The sequence below is a fragment of the Hypanus sabinus genome, chromosome 3 (genome assembly GCF_030144855.1).
Source record: "Hypanus sabinus isolate sHypSab1 chromosome 3, sHypSab1.hap1, whole genome shotgun sequence".
Classification (NCBI taxonomy): Eukaryota; Metazoa; Chordata; class Chondrichthyes; order Myliobatiformes; family Dasyatidae; genus Hypanus; species Hypanus sabinus.
In genome coordinates, this window is record NC_082708.1 from 94,243,963 (window position 1) to 94,258,218 (window position 14,256).

The following is a 14,256-nucleotide window of genomic DNA, read 5'->3' on the forward strand; positions in this document are numbered from 1 at the left end:
CTACCCTTGCTTTTGTGTTCCAGGCCCTATCACTGTGTGCATTAAAAAATACCTCTCAAATCTCCTATATTTTTTACCTCTCACCTTAAACATATGCCTCTAGCATAGGACTTGGGCAATATGAAAGCTCAAAAAAAAATTAACAGCTGATCAAGGGGGAAAGTGATTGAGTTTATTCATACTGAAAATAATTCAGAGCCATTACCATTTTTACTTACCTGTAGATTGGAGGTACAATGATAAAGAAAGAAAGTTACACACTTTCAGTAATTTCTTCCCCTTTTTGCTATCTTCCCACTTTAAATTAGGATATTAAAGTATTTCATTATTTTCATTGTCACTATTTTGAAGTTATTGTATATTTCTGTAAAGTGTCTGAAAGTGTACTTGTCTATCTTATTCCTGATTATTTGGTGATCTAAAATATAAACAGGTCATCTTAATTTGATTCTGTTTTGAACTCATTTGCTTCTCATTATGCAACAAGTTAGTTGTTCAGTATTGTGGCAACATGATCATTTAGTCATTGCTACTAAGAAGAAGGAAATGACAAAAATGTAGCTCCAATCAATTGTATTATATCTTTATTGAAATGATTCTTCAATTAATAACAGGAATGAGAAAATAGTTGATAAGGGCTGATAATCTTTGGGAAGTCTTCCATTGTCTTGACTTGCTGCAAAGTAAAGCAGATGAATTTTATTGATATCATACAGATTATATTGCACACACTAGTAAAAGATCACAGCTGACAAAAAGTGGTTGAATTCATGGAGTTTCTACTCATTATTTTTCAATCAGCCTTAATAAAACTGAGTAATAGATCATGGTGGTTTGGAACATCTTTAGATCATGAGAGGTGTTTCTTTATGATGTTTGGATAAAGAGAGAAACCATCACGCTGGCTATATTGTTACAGATGAAATGGGGAAAAACATGAACGAAGGAAGAAAAGAAGAAGTGAAGGAAAATATAAACAGAATTCAACAAGCAAATGCGAACAATGAGAAAAAATAGGAGAATCAAAGACATTCAAAGAAAAAGTGGTGTTGAAGAAATAAAGGTGAATAAATTGAGATAGAAATTAAAGATTATATTTCTTTACCTTATGAATGCAGCAAATAGACATAAAACAGACAATAATAATTTCAAACAAGAGAAAGTCTGCAGATGCTGGAAATCCAAGCAACCACACAAAATGCTGAGGAAATCAACAGGCCAGGCAGCATCTATGGAGAAGAGTACAGTCGACATTTCGGGCCAAGTCGCTCTATCAGAACTGATAATAATTTCAGTCTGGAGGGAAATTCCACAAGTGGTTTGGAGTCAGGATCACTGCCCTTTGTAATACATTTATTAATGACCTGGACCCTGGCACACAAAGCATAATTTTAAAGTTTTGGGATGATCCTAGACTTATTTTTCAAGACCAACTCCTTACAACAGAGTCAATTAATGAGCAATTTGGAAAAAAAATGTTCAAAATGATGAAGGATTTTGTGCAGGTTAGGGTTTGTAAATCATTTAGATGTAAGATAATTGAGAGGAGATCGAGTAAGATGAGAAGATTCTTTTTCATGTACTGAGTTATTATAATCTGGAAAACATTGACTGGAAAGATAATGAAAACCCATTCAGTACATTTTTAATTCTCGGATGATACTTATTTGAAGAAGAATCACTTTGTCAGATCCATTCACCACACACCCCACCACATTCTTTGCAATCTAAAACTAACATCTTTTTCTCTCAGTGAACCCAGTTCACATGAAAATTCTGTGACTTGTAATGTTTGCTCACAGTTGCGACTGGAGTTACTAAGTGTTTCCAACATTTTATAGTTTTGTTTTAAATCTTCAGAATTGTTGACAAGTTCTTACTGGGATTTTACCCTCCCCATTTCTTCTTACACTTTTACAATTCGCAAAGAAATCTGTGTTTTTTAACCCTAATGCATTCAAATTTCCTGCATGTTACATTATCAGGTCTTTAATTCCTCTAGTACTGGAATTCACAGTTTAAATCTTGTTATCTCTTCATAATTATTTCTTCCTTTAGGACCACCCTTAAAATGTAAACCTTTGACCACCTTTTGGTCATCCCTAACTTTGTCAAGTTGTGCCAAGTTTTCTTGGTGCAATGTAGTATCATAAATATGTAAATTGCTATGATAGTTCTTGACAAGGACATTTCTGTTATTAACCCCCAGGGGTGGTACTGTCATAGAAACATAGAAAACCTACAGCACAGTACAGGCCCTTTGGCCCACAATGCTGTGTTGAACATGTACTTATTTTAGAAATTACCTAGGGTTACCAGTAGCCCTCTATTTTCCTAAGCTCCATGTACCTATCCAGGAGTCTCTTAAAAGACCCTTTTGTATCCGCCTCCACCACCGTCGCCAGCAACCCATTCCACGCACTCACCATTCTCTGTGTAAAAAACTTACCCCTGACATCTCCTCTGTGCCTACTTCCAAGCACCTTAAAACTGTGTCCTCTTAAAACTGTGTCCTCAGCCCTGGGAAAAAGCCTCTGACTATCCACACGGTCAATGCCTCTCATCATCTAATACACCTAATAAAATGTCATTGCATTAAGAATTTTGTAAAATTTGCTGTGATAGTCAATCTTGAAAAAAACAGGAACATTTGGGACTGATATTGAATTGGATACCTGAAACTTGGATTGCATATCTTAAATACTGATTTTGTTAGTGGACTAAGAATATATGCCTGAAGATCCTTATTAACTGTTTGAATTTGGTTCCAACAAAGTGGCTATATTGAAGCTGCTTAATTGATTCTGGAATTTTTTTGAAGCTTTTCATCCCACAGTATTAAATTTTCAGACATTAGCGAATGCCATGCAAATTCTATAATAAATTATTTTACATAGCCAAAAACAAACTCTCATAAATGTATAATTAAAGAAAGCATACTTGTGGAGCCTACCTTTTATCTCATTTGGCCGCTTGCATGATGGTCTCTATTTTCACCAATGAGAAGATCGGACACATTCACGCCATGGCTAACTGTGAATCCCTTTGGTCTACTGTTACTGGACCACTGAGTAATTGTAGTTTTTTTTGTTGAACTACTAAGTCCCTCCATTCCGACACTTGGGTCACTACTAAAATCACTGAAGTCCCCCAGGTTTGAGAAGTCACCTGATTGGCTAGTGACTGTGACTGTCTTTCTGTGAGTTACCTTACCACCTGTCTTAGATGTTGATTTTGTATGGGAAGTTCGAAGCCTTTCAGTTTCAGGCAAGTGAATTATGGATGTGCTAGTAGCAGATCCCTTACCCTTCGCATGTGATGGTATTCCTAACTCGTCAAAAAAATGTTGAAATGAAGTTGAGAAGGAATCAGGCACACCTGATGTGACTGTTTTGGTAACTGTACCATCTTTTGAAATGGTTGTTTCAGTAATTATAGACTCATGTGAAGAGTGCATTTTATCAAAGGAGCTGTGGCCGAAATATGAACTTTCATCAATATGGCCTTCTTGGAAGTGCCCATCACCCCGTGATATGCTACCTACATGAGTTGCACTAGTTGGTATTTTCACATCTGAATGTGGAGTTGCACTAACTGTTTGATTATAAGCTATTAAATGTTTAGTTTCACTAACACTTGAATCTTCCTTATTTGTTTCTAGGGTATATTCCCTCATGCTTATAGCATCCCAGAAAAATGGATATTTTTCATCCGTTGTACGAGATTTAAAATGGCTGTTTGGATTGTCTTTCAATTGACGCATTTTGAACGCATGTGTTGGTTTTCCATATACAGAGCTTCTGATTCCAGATGAAATCAAATGTTCAAGATTTTTTTTCAATTGTGCATTACGTTCTCTATTAATGTTGTAAATGAATGATTTTGAACAAGATCCTCTGCAGGCCCGTATCTTTATGTCGATGTCAACCTAACAAATAAGGATAAATTAAAAGATTTTTAAAAACTTGTTAAAAATGAAAAATATTTTATACACTTTCAAGAGAAATCTTTTTTCTTTTTCAATTTCCAAATTATTTTAAAAATGCACTTACGATAATTCAGTTAAACAATTGGCAAAATGTTCTTCAGCTGGGATCAACAGCTTCTGACACCATAAAAAAAGCACCAAACAAAATCTTAATATTAAATTAACCTGAAAAGTTGATCCCAATTGTACTAATGCGCTCAATATTCCTGTTGTAGGTGCATCTACTCTACAACTTCAGCAGAGTTTCAATTGAAAAGATGCTCAGAGTACACCTTGGGGACCTGGCTGTGCTGTGTTGGATTTCTTCTTCAACTTGCAGAAATACAGCTTTGTGTTGCTGCGCATCTTAAACTGACACTTCCCATTTTCTCATCCTTGCACACTCCCCTACCCCACTGAGCCTACCCGGAGGCTGTCTGCTCATTGCAACCATGTTAAAAGCTGGGGCCAGTTTAATTTTCTCTCTGTAGTCCTTAATACAGATTGGGAGGCAGCAGGAGCACTGAAGAAATCTTCAGTGTACAAATAAAGCAACTGTCATTTTAACCACGTCATCAATGATGCAAAATACATAGCAGAAACTATGCCCTTCTTATGACTAAAGTGGATCTGTAATTTACTTTAATCTCAATCTGAAATATGAACCAAGCCCTCTCTGCAAAAATAGAGAAATAAAAGAAAAATTGAAGTTTTAAATGAATGAAATGGTAGATTGAAAGACAAGCACTAACTAGAAAAAGTCAGCATGATTTTCTGCAGGAGAGATCATGTCTCAGAAATCTGACTGAGTGTTTTGAGGAGATAACAATGGAAATTAATGAAGCAGAGTAGTAGGTGTGATTAATAAAGACTCTGACAAAACAATTGAGAAGGTCCTGCCTAGTAATGTGAAAATGTGAAAAAGACTAAGGAGCTGGTGGTGGACCTGAGGAGGGCTAAGGCGCCGGTGACCCCTGTTTCCATCCAAGGGGTTAGTGTGGACATGGTGAAAGATTACAGATACCTGGGGATACGAATTGTCAATAAACTGAACTGGTCAAAGAACACTGAGGCTGTCTACAAGAAGGGCCAGAGCCGTCTCTATTTCCTGAGGAGACTGAGGTCCTTTAACATCTGCCGGAAGATGCTGAGGATGTTCTTACAAGGCTGTGGTGGCCAGTGCTATCATGTTTGCTGTTGTGTGCTGGGGCAGCAGGCTGAGGGTAGCAGACACCAACAGAATCAACAAACTCATTTGTAAGGCCAGTGATGTTGTGGGGTGGAACTGGACTCTCTGACGGTGGTGTCTGAAAAGAGGATGCTGTCCAACTTGCATGCCATCTTGGACAATGACTCCCATTCACTCCATAATGTACTGGTTTGGCGCAGGAGTACATTCAGCCAGAGACTCATTCCACCGAGATGTAACACTGAGCGTCATAGGAAGTCATTCCTACCTGTGGCCATCAAACTTTACAACTCCTCCCTCAGAACCCCTGAGCCAATAGGCTGGTCCTGGACTTATTTCCACTTGGCATGATTAACATTATAATTTAATTATTTATGGTTTTATATTGCAATAGTTCTTCACTATTCTTGGTTGGTGTGGTTGTAACGAAACCCAATTTCCCCTCAGGATCAATAAAATATGTCTGTCTGTAAGCTGGTCAAGAAGGTTATTAAAGCGCGAGGTGTCCAAGCATGTTGGCAAATAAGATCCAAAATTGGCTTGGAGATAGAATGCAAGGGGTAGTGATAAAGAAGTGGTTTTCTGACAGGATGTTTTCAATAAACGGTATACTGCAGGGGAAGGTGCTGTGACATTTGTTATTTGTGATGTATATTCCTTCAATAAAAGTGTAGGTGGGCTGGATGGTAAGTTTGCAGATGGCACAATAATTGGTAGTAGATAATGAAGAAGGCTGTGAACAAGGTGATGGAGTTTAATTCATGCAAGTCTGAGGTAAGATATTTTGTTCAGTCTAATTCTGGTAGGATACAGCGGAGTAAATGGCATGACCTTCGGAGTGATGGTGTACAAATTTAGTTGAAAAAGGAGTCACAGGTGAATAGCGTAGTAAAGAAGGTATTTGGTAAACTTGTTAAAATAAGACATGGGCCAAGACATTGAGTTCTTGAAATTCCATATAGCTGCTGGATGAAGCATTGTTTAGGCCACTCTTAGTATAATGTACAGTTCTTATCACCATTCTACATGGAAGACAAGGTAGCAATAGAAGAAATTTGCCAGAATTGAACCAGCAGTAACAAAGCGAAATTGAATAAACTGGGGTTATTCTCAGTCGAAATGAGGAGGCTGAGGGGGCAATAGTAGTCTTAATCCCAGGGGAGGGAGACAGAACTAGTCAGCAGAGTTCAAGATCAAAGCATAGAAATTTGAAGTGGATCTCACCACACAGATGGTGGTGAGAATCTGAGCTGCCAGAGGAACTAATAGAAACAGAAACAATTACTGTGGTTAAAAGGTTACAGCCCAGTGGGAGCAGTCATCGTAGTCAACATGCTTGAGCTGGGTAGAAAATACCTATTTCTGGACTACATTACAATTCCATAAAGTTATTACCTCCAGTCTTGTAATGTCTTTGTATTGTTCCAAAATACTTTGTCGCAGTACATTTATTTTATAAATTTGTTCATTGATTTTGGTCTGCAAAATGATAAGTCTGGAATTCAGTTGATTTACTTGCTGATAGTATGTATCACCAAATTCTAAAGAAAGTAAAATATACAAAATTTCTGTCAGAAATCACTGAAGAGAAAAGGCTATATATAAAATTTCAAAATTTCTGAATGGAAGTTACAATTGAGTGAGGGAAAGGAATTGAAAACGACATGCACCACCTAGGTGCAACCTTTCCTAATAGCTAATATTTCCAATACTTAGTTTGGGCTTTACAAAGTCTTTACATAGTCAGTCAGTTTGGGAGAATAACATTAAGAATACTATGACTATAAATGCCAACGAGAATTGTCTTGTTGCAAAAACAATCAAGCCATAACTTCCAGTGAGTTAGTGATAACATTTTAAAAGGCAAAATCCATAAATGTTAAAAGTGAACAACTTTAAACTCCTTATGTTTATGCAAACTCACAAGGTGAATATTTCTAGAAACACTCACTTCCTAGTCCATCCAAAGACTGTTTGATTCTATTGATGGCTTCAGTCACTGTAATGTGAGTGCTCCCAAACATTTTGGAATAATCATCCAACATCTGACGGATGTCTTTTATCTGCTCATCATTTTGTTGGTTTTTAACATCTATTAGTCCTTGCATTCGGCATCCAGATGGACATTTGGGACCCTATAGTAATAATGCATAATTATATTATTTTATTTCTGCGCAATGTTGCAAATCTTCACAAAAATTGATATGATGACCACACCACTTACCCAGTCACTGTCAGTGCAGATTGCCCATTTTGTCTCTGAACATGAAGATGACTTTTGTTGAGCAGTCGTGCTAGGTCGTGGACCACGCGGAACGAGTGGTGTATTCATAGTTTGAACCTTTGTAAAAATCAAAGAATAGGATATTAATTTCACGCTGGCAATGCCAAGCCACAAACATTTCACATAACTGGCTTCTGTTGATCAATTCAAACTTGCAGATGTTGTTGTTTTAAACAGGATGCAAATTAACAATTTTTCATTTGTTTCTGTAAAAGGAAATTTATCATAATTAAAATAAGCATGTTTAACTTTCAAACCAAGACAAACCTACTTCACTTTCATCCCAATGAAAGCAAACTTACTAAGTTGATGAAGCATATTATCAAGCCCAAGACCAATTTCCTTTGCATTTTACCAGCTCTAGAGTATCTAGAATGATTCTGTTCTGTCAAGTTTTAATCCCAAAATCAGCAGGCAGTGCCTGTTTATCAAAACAAGGTTTGTCAAATATTTACCATTCAACTATTTCACAATGTGCATCTGATTGTTCAAAAATCTGTTGGCATAACACAGTATTTTGCAATAAGTAGTAAAGATAGGCTCTTCCGGCCCTATGAGCTACACTGGCCAGCAATCCCCCAACATAATCATAGTCCAATCATGGGACAATTTACAATGACCAAATAACCTACCAACTGGTACATCTTTCGGCCGGAAACGTCATCACTACCTCCTCCCATAGATGCAGTCTGGCCTGCTGAGTTCTGCCAGCATTTTGTGTTTTTATAATGGTGCATGTTGTGTAACAGGAGTGAAAGTGGAGCAGACATTTGTGCTGAATATGCAGCCACAGGACATAGGTTAAGGGTGAAGGGGAAAAAGTTTAAAGGGAAAATTAGAGGGGGTTTCTTCATACAGAGAGTGGTGGGAGTGTGGAATGAGCTGTCGGATGAAGTGGTAAATGTGGGTCACTTTTAACATTTAAGAAAATCTTGGACAGGTACATGGATGGGAGGTGTATGGAGGGATATAGTCCAGGTGCAGGTCAGTGGGACTAGGCAGAAAAATGGTTTGGCACAGCCAAGAAGGGCCAAAAGGCCTGTTTCTGTGCTGTAATGTTCTATGGTTCTATGAGGCTGCAGTAGGCTCTTCTGTGATCTACCAACTGAGTGAACCAACATCTGGTCCTGTTGGGCTCATATCCCTGAGCTCAATATCTGCAAAGAGTTTTGACAAAGCCTTTAAACAAGTTTCTTAAATGTTACCCACACATTACTTCTTATCCATGCTGCTTTCTGTAACTAAATTAATCAATCCCATTCCCCCTCCTCCTGAAAATGGTGTTTCTAAGTATGGCTGAGACTGTATGGCTTGTATGGTAAAGTATGGCCTGATAATTCATTGCTGTAATAATCTGTGGCTGCATATTCAGCACAGATGTCTGCTCCACCTTCACTCCTGTTACACATGCACCATTATAAGTAGTGACAGGGTGAGCCAGAGCCTGTCTCCCTGCTGCACAACTCCACAATTCTGAAACAGCACAGTATTTAACAATGCCACAGGAAGATTGTCGTTGAAATCAATATGAAATGTTAGTGTAAGAATGGATTCCTAAATGTGAAGAAACCTTGAAAACAGAGGAAAAAGGGAAGCAACAAACAATTTTGAGTTTGAGGGAGATCAGCGAGCTGCTTTTTGCAACACTCTCCAATGCTGCAATGCTCAGCATTTATGGGGGTTCCTCCTGAAAACTGAAAGTAACTCAGCTCTAAAACAATTGCATTCTTCAATAAGATTTCTTTCAGTCCCATTTCCAACCCTACTCCAATCAATGAAGTTGAATTATTGTGTGTAGTTCCTCTCAAATCGGTGAGATGAACAACCTTATTGCCTGAATTGGATGTTGGATTGGGGAGATATTGATACAACTTTCTAGGGCATTGGTTGGGCCACAGCAGAGGTATTTTGTACAGTTCTGGTTGACATACTGTGAGAGAATGGAGTGCAAAAGTCACAGTGAGGATAATTGATATAGCTTGAATGCAAGTCCTTTCAATAGTATGTATTTTTAGGGAACTAATTTGAGTAAGACAGTAAATTAATAGAGTCAAAGAATGTAAGATTGAAACAGATCATTCAGCACACCAAATCTGCATGGACTATCAACCTCCCTTTTAAACTAATTAACCTAATTTTTCTCCCCCATCATTCACATCAACTCCCACCCCCTTCAAGATCATACACCTCATCTTCTATTAAGCAGTTTAGTTCGTCAACTAACTATGAAGTCACTTGTTTGTGATGTTGGGGAAAAATTGAAGCTCCTGGAGGAAAACTACATGGTTACGGAGAATGTGCAAACTCCACTCAAACATGCCTGAGATTACATTGAAACTCTCAAGTTTCAATACCCAACACACATTGAGCAGCTTTAGGGTGTTGTATTAATTATAAAAAGGGAAAAGATGAAATATGAGGGCAGACTAGCCAATGATATGAAGCAGGATACCAAAAGTTTCTTCAGTTATATAACAAGTAAAAGGCAGGTGAGAGTTGATATTGGACCACTGGAAGATGATGCTGGTAAAGTAGTAATGGGAGACAAAGAACTTAATGGATACTTTGCTCTGTTTTCACTGTGGAAGGCACTAGCTGTGTGCCAGAGGTCCGTGACTGTCAGGGAGCAGGAATAAGTGTCATTGCTATTACAAAGGAAAAAGTGCTAGGCAAACTAAAAGGTCTTAAGGTGGATAAGTCATCTGGACCAGATAGACTACATTCCAGATTCCTGAGAGAGGTTGCTGAAGAGATAACGGATGCATTATGGGTCATGATCTTTTAAGAATCATTTGATTCTGGCTTGGCCCTGGAGGACTGGAAGATTGCAAATGTCACTCCACTCTTGAAGAAGGGAGGATGGCAAAAGAAAGGGAATTATAGACCAGTTAGCCTATAACTGGTCAGAAATCTGCAGCAAATCTGCAGTCCTTCGGCCTACAATGTTGTGTCGACCATGTAACCTGCTCTAGAAACTGACTAGAATTTCCCTATCGCATAGTCCTCTATTTTTCTAAGCTCCATGTACCCATGTAGAGTCTTTTAAAGTTCCTTGTTGTATCTGCTTTCACCACCGTCGCCAGCGGTGCATTGAAAGCACCCACCACTCTCTGTGTGAAATCCCCTGACATCCCCTCTGTACCTACTCCCCAGAACCTTAAAACTATGTCCTTTTGTGTTAACCATTTCAGCCCTGGGAAAAAGCCTCTGGCTATCTACATGATCAATGCCTTTCATCATCTTATACACCTCTACCAGGTCACCTCTCATTCTCTGTAGCTCCAAGGAGAAAAGGTCAAGTTCACTGAACCTATTTTCATAAGGCACACTCTCCAGTCCAAGCAACATTCTTGAAAATCTCCTCTGCACTCTCTCTACAGTATCCATATCTTTCCTGCAATGAGGTGACCAGAACTGAACATAGTACTCCAAATGGGGTGTGACTAAGGTCTTATATAGCTGTAACGTTATCTCATGGCTCTTGAGCTCAGTCCCATGGTTAATGAAGGCCACCACACCATACACCTTCTTAACAACACTGTCAACTTGCACAGCAGCTTTGAGTGTCGTATGGACTCCACCACATTTCTTGGTGTTCACCTGATGAAGAATCTCACCTGGTCCCTCAACACCAGCTCCATAGCAAAGAAAGACCAGCAGCGTCTCTACTTTTTGCGAAGGCTGAGGAAAGTCCATCTCCCACCCCCCATCCTCATCACATTCTACAGGGGTTGTACTGAGACCACCCTGAGCAGCTGCATCGCTGCCTGGTTCGGAAATTGCACCATCTTGGATCACAAGACCCTGCAGCGGATAGTGAGGACAACTGAGAAGATCATCGGGGTCTCTCTTCCAGCCATCACGGACATTTACACTACATGCTGCATCCGCAAAGGAAACGGCATTATGAAGGACCCCATGCACCCCTCATACAATCTCTTCTCCCTCCTGCCATCTGGGAAAAGGCTCCAAAGCATTCGGACTCTCACGACCAGACTATGTAACAGTTTCTTCCCCCAAGCTATCAGACTCCTCAATACCCGAAGCCTGGACTGACACCTTGCCCTACTGTCCTGTTTATTATTTATTATAAATGACTGCACTTTTTTTGTGTACTTTATGCAGTCCAGTGTAGGTCTGTAGTCTAGAGTAGCTTTCTCTGTGTTGTTTTTTTTATTACGTAGTTCAGTCTAGTTTTTTGTACTGTGTCATGTAACACCATGGTCCTGAAAAACGGTCTCATTTTTACTATGCACTGTACCAGCAGTTATGGTTGAAATGGCAATAAAAGTGACTTGACTTGACTTGACTTGACTCGACCCTCAAGATCCTTCTGATGCTCCACACTGCCAAGAGTCTTACCTTATTCTACTATATTCTGTCTTCAAATTTGACCTACTGAAATGAACCACCTCACACTTATCTGGGTTGAACTCCATCTGCCACTTCTCAGCCCAGTTTTGCATCCTATCAATATCCTGCTGTAACCTGTGACAATCCTCCAGATTATCCAAAACACTTCCAACTTCTGTGTCATCTGCAATCTTACTAACCCACCCGTCTACTTCTTCAGCCAGGTCATTTATAAAACTCACAAATAGGAGGGGTCCCAGAACAGATCTCTGTGGAACACAACTAGTCACCATCCTCCATCCTCCATCTACAACCACCCTCTTCCGTGGGCAAGCCAGTTCTGGATCCACAAAGCAAGGTCTCCTTGATCCCTTGCTTCCTTACTTACCTCCTTATACACTACATCCACTGCTCTACCTTCATCAAAGTGTTTTGTTACATCCTCAAAGAATTCAATCAGGCTCGTAAGGCACAACCTACCTTTGGCAAGCCATGCTGACTATCCCTAATCAGACTATGTCTCTTGAAATGCTCATAAATCCTGCCTCTTAGGATCTTGTCCAACAACTTGCCCACTATTGAAGTCAGACTCATTGATTTATAATATACTAGGTTATCTCTACTCCCGTTTTTGAACAAGGGAACAACATTTACAACCCTCCAATCCTCTCGTACTTCTCCCGTCCCTATTCATAATGCAAAGATCATCACCAGAGGTCAGCAATCTCCCCCTTTGCTCCCCACAGTAGCCTGGGGTACATCCCAACCAGTCCCGGTGATTTATCCAACTCGATGCTTTCCAAAAGCTCCAGCACATCTTCTTTCTTAATGTCTATGTGCTCAAGTGTTTCAGTCTGCTGCAAGTCATCTCTACAGTTGCCAAAGTCTTTTTCACTGGTGAGTACTGAAGCAAATTATTCATTAAGTACCTCCGCTAACTCCTCCGGCTCCATGCACATGTTTCCACTGTCACTTTTAATTTGTCCTATTCTTGCACAGCTCCTCCTCTTCACATAATTGTAGAATGCCTTGGGGTTTTTCTTAAACCATTCCGCCAAGGCCTTCTCATGGCCCCTTCTGCTCTCCTAATTTCATTCTTAAACTCCTTCCTGGCAACTTTGTAATTTTCTAGAGCTCTATCAGTACCTAGTTTCTTGAACCTTTCATAAGCTTTTCTTAACTAGATTTTCCACATCCTTTGTACACCATGGCTCTTTTACCCTACCATCCTTTCCCTGCCTCAGTGGAACATACCTATGCAGAATGCCATGCGAATGTTCTCTAAACAGTTGCCACATTTCTGTTCTGTATTTCCCTGAGAACATCTGCTCCTAATTTATGTTCCAAGTTCCTGTCTAATAGCATCATATTTCTCCCTACCCCAATTAAATGTTTTCCCAAATTGTCTGTTCCTATTCCCCTCCAGTACTATGGTAAAGCAGTTGGAGTTGTGATCACTATTTCCAAAATGCTCTCCCACTGAGAAATCTGACACCTGACCAGGTTCGTTTCCCAACCCCAGATCAAATTAGCCTCTCCTCTGGTTGGCTTATCTACATATTGCATCGGGAAACCTTTCTGAACACACCTAACAAACTTCACCTCATCTGAACTCCTTGTTCTAGGAGATGCCTGTCAATACTAGGAAAGTTAAAAATCTCCCATCACAACAACCCTATTATTATTGCATTGTTTCAGAATCTGCCTCCCCATCTGTTCCCCGATGTCTCTGTTACTGTTGGGGGGGGGGTCTATAAAAAAACACCAAGTAGAGTTATTGCCCTCTTCCCATTCCTAATTTCCACTCACAGTGACTCAGTAGACAATCCCTCCATGACTTCCTCCTTTTCTGCAGTTGTGACACTATCCCTGATCAGCAGTGCCATACCTCTTTTGCCTCACTGTTCTTTTTGGAACATCTAAAGCCTGGCACACTGTGCAGCCATTCTTGCCCCTGAGACATCCAAGTCTCTGTAATGTCCACAATGTCATAGTTCCATGTTTTGATCTACACTCTAAGTTCATCCATCTTGTTTATGATACTCCTTGCATTAAAATAGACACATCTCAAACCATTAGGTTGAATGCATCTTTGCTCTATCATCTACCTATCCTTCCTCACCAACTCCCTACAAGCTGTCTCTACTTGGGCACCAACAGCCTCATCCTCTGCCTCTTCACTTTGGTTCCCACCCCCAACAATTCTAGTTTAAACTCTCCCCAATAGCCTTAGCAAACCACCCTGCCAGGATATTGGTCCTCCTGTGATTCAAGTGCAACCTGTCCTTTTTGTACAGGCCACACCTGCCCCAAAAGAGGTCCCAATGATCCAGAGATCTGAATCCCTGCCCCCTGCTCCAATCCCTCAGCCACACATTTATCCTCCACCTCATTCTATTCCTATTCTCACTGTCACGTGGCACAGGCAGCAATCCTGAGATAACTACTCTTGAGGTCCTGCTT

General features: G+C 39.8%; 2 protein-coding genes across 2 annotated transcripts in view; one reads left to right on the plus strand and one right to left on the minus strand.

The window, feature by feature from the left end:
- fgb (fibrinogen beta chain) overlaps nucleotides 1-14,256 on the plus strand; it is a 142,332-nt gene that overhangs the window by 61,865 nt on the left and 66,211 nt on the right. The gene's annotated exons all lie outside the window — the stretch shown is intronic.
- LOC132391517 (fibrinogen alpha chain-like) lies at nucleotides 567-7,821 on the minus strand. The gene is made up of 6 exons (XM_059964805.1): nucleotides 7,743-7,821; nucleotides 7,381-7,497; nucleotides 7,108-7,291; nucleotides 6,552-6,697; nucleotides 2,954-3,928; nucleotides 567-676 (listed from the first exon to the last, which is right to left on the minus strand). The coding sequence occupies exons 1-5, from the start codon at nucleotides 7,788-7,790 to the stop codon at nucleotides 2,957-2,959; spliced, it is 1,467 nt and encodes a 488-aa protein (XP_059820788.1). The 5' UTR covers nucleotides 7,791-7,821; the 3' UTR covers nucleotides 567-676; nucleotides 2,954-2,956.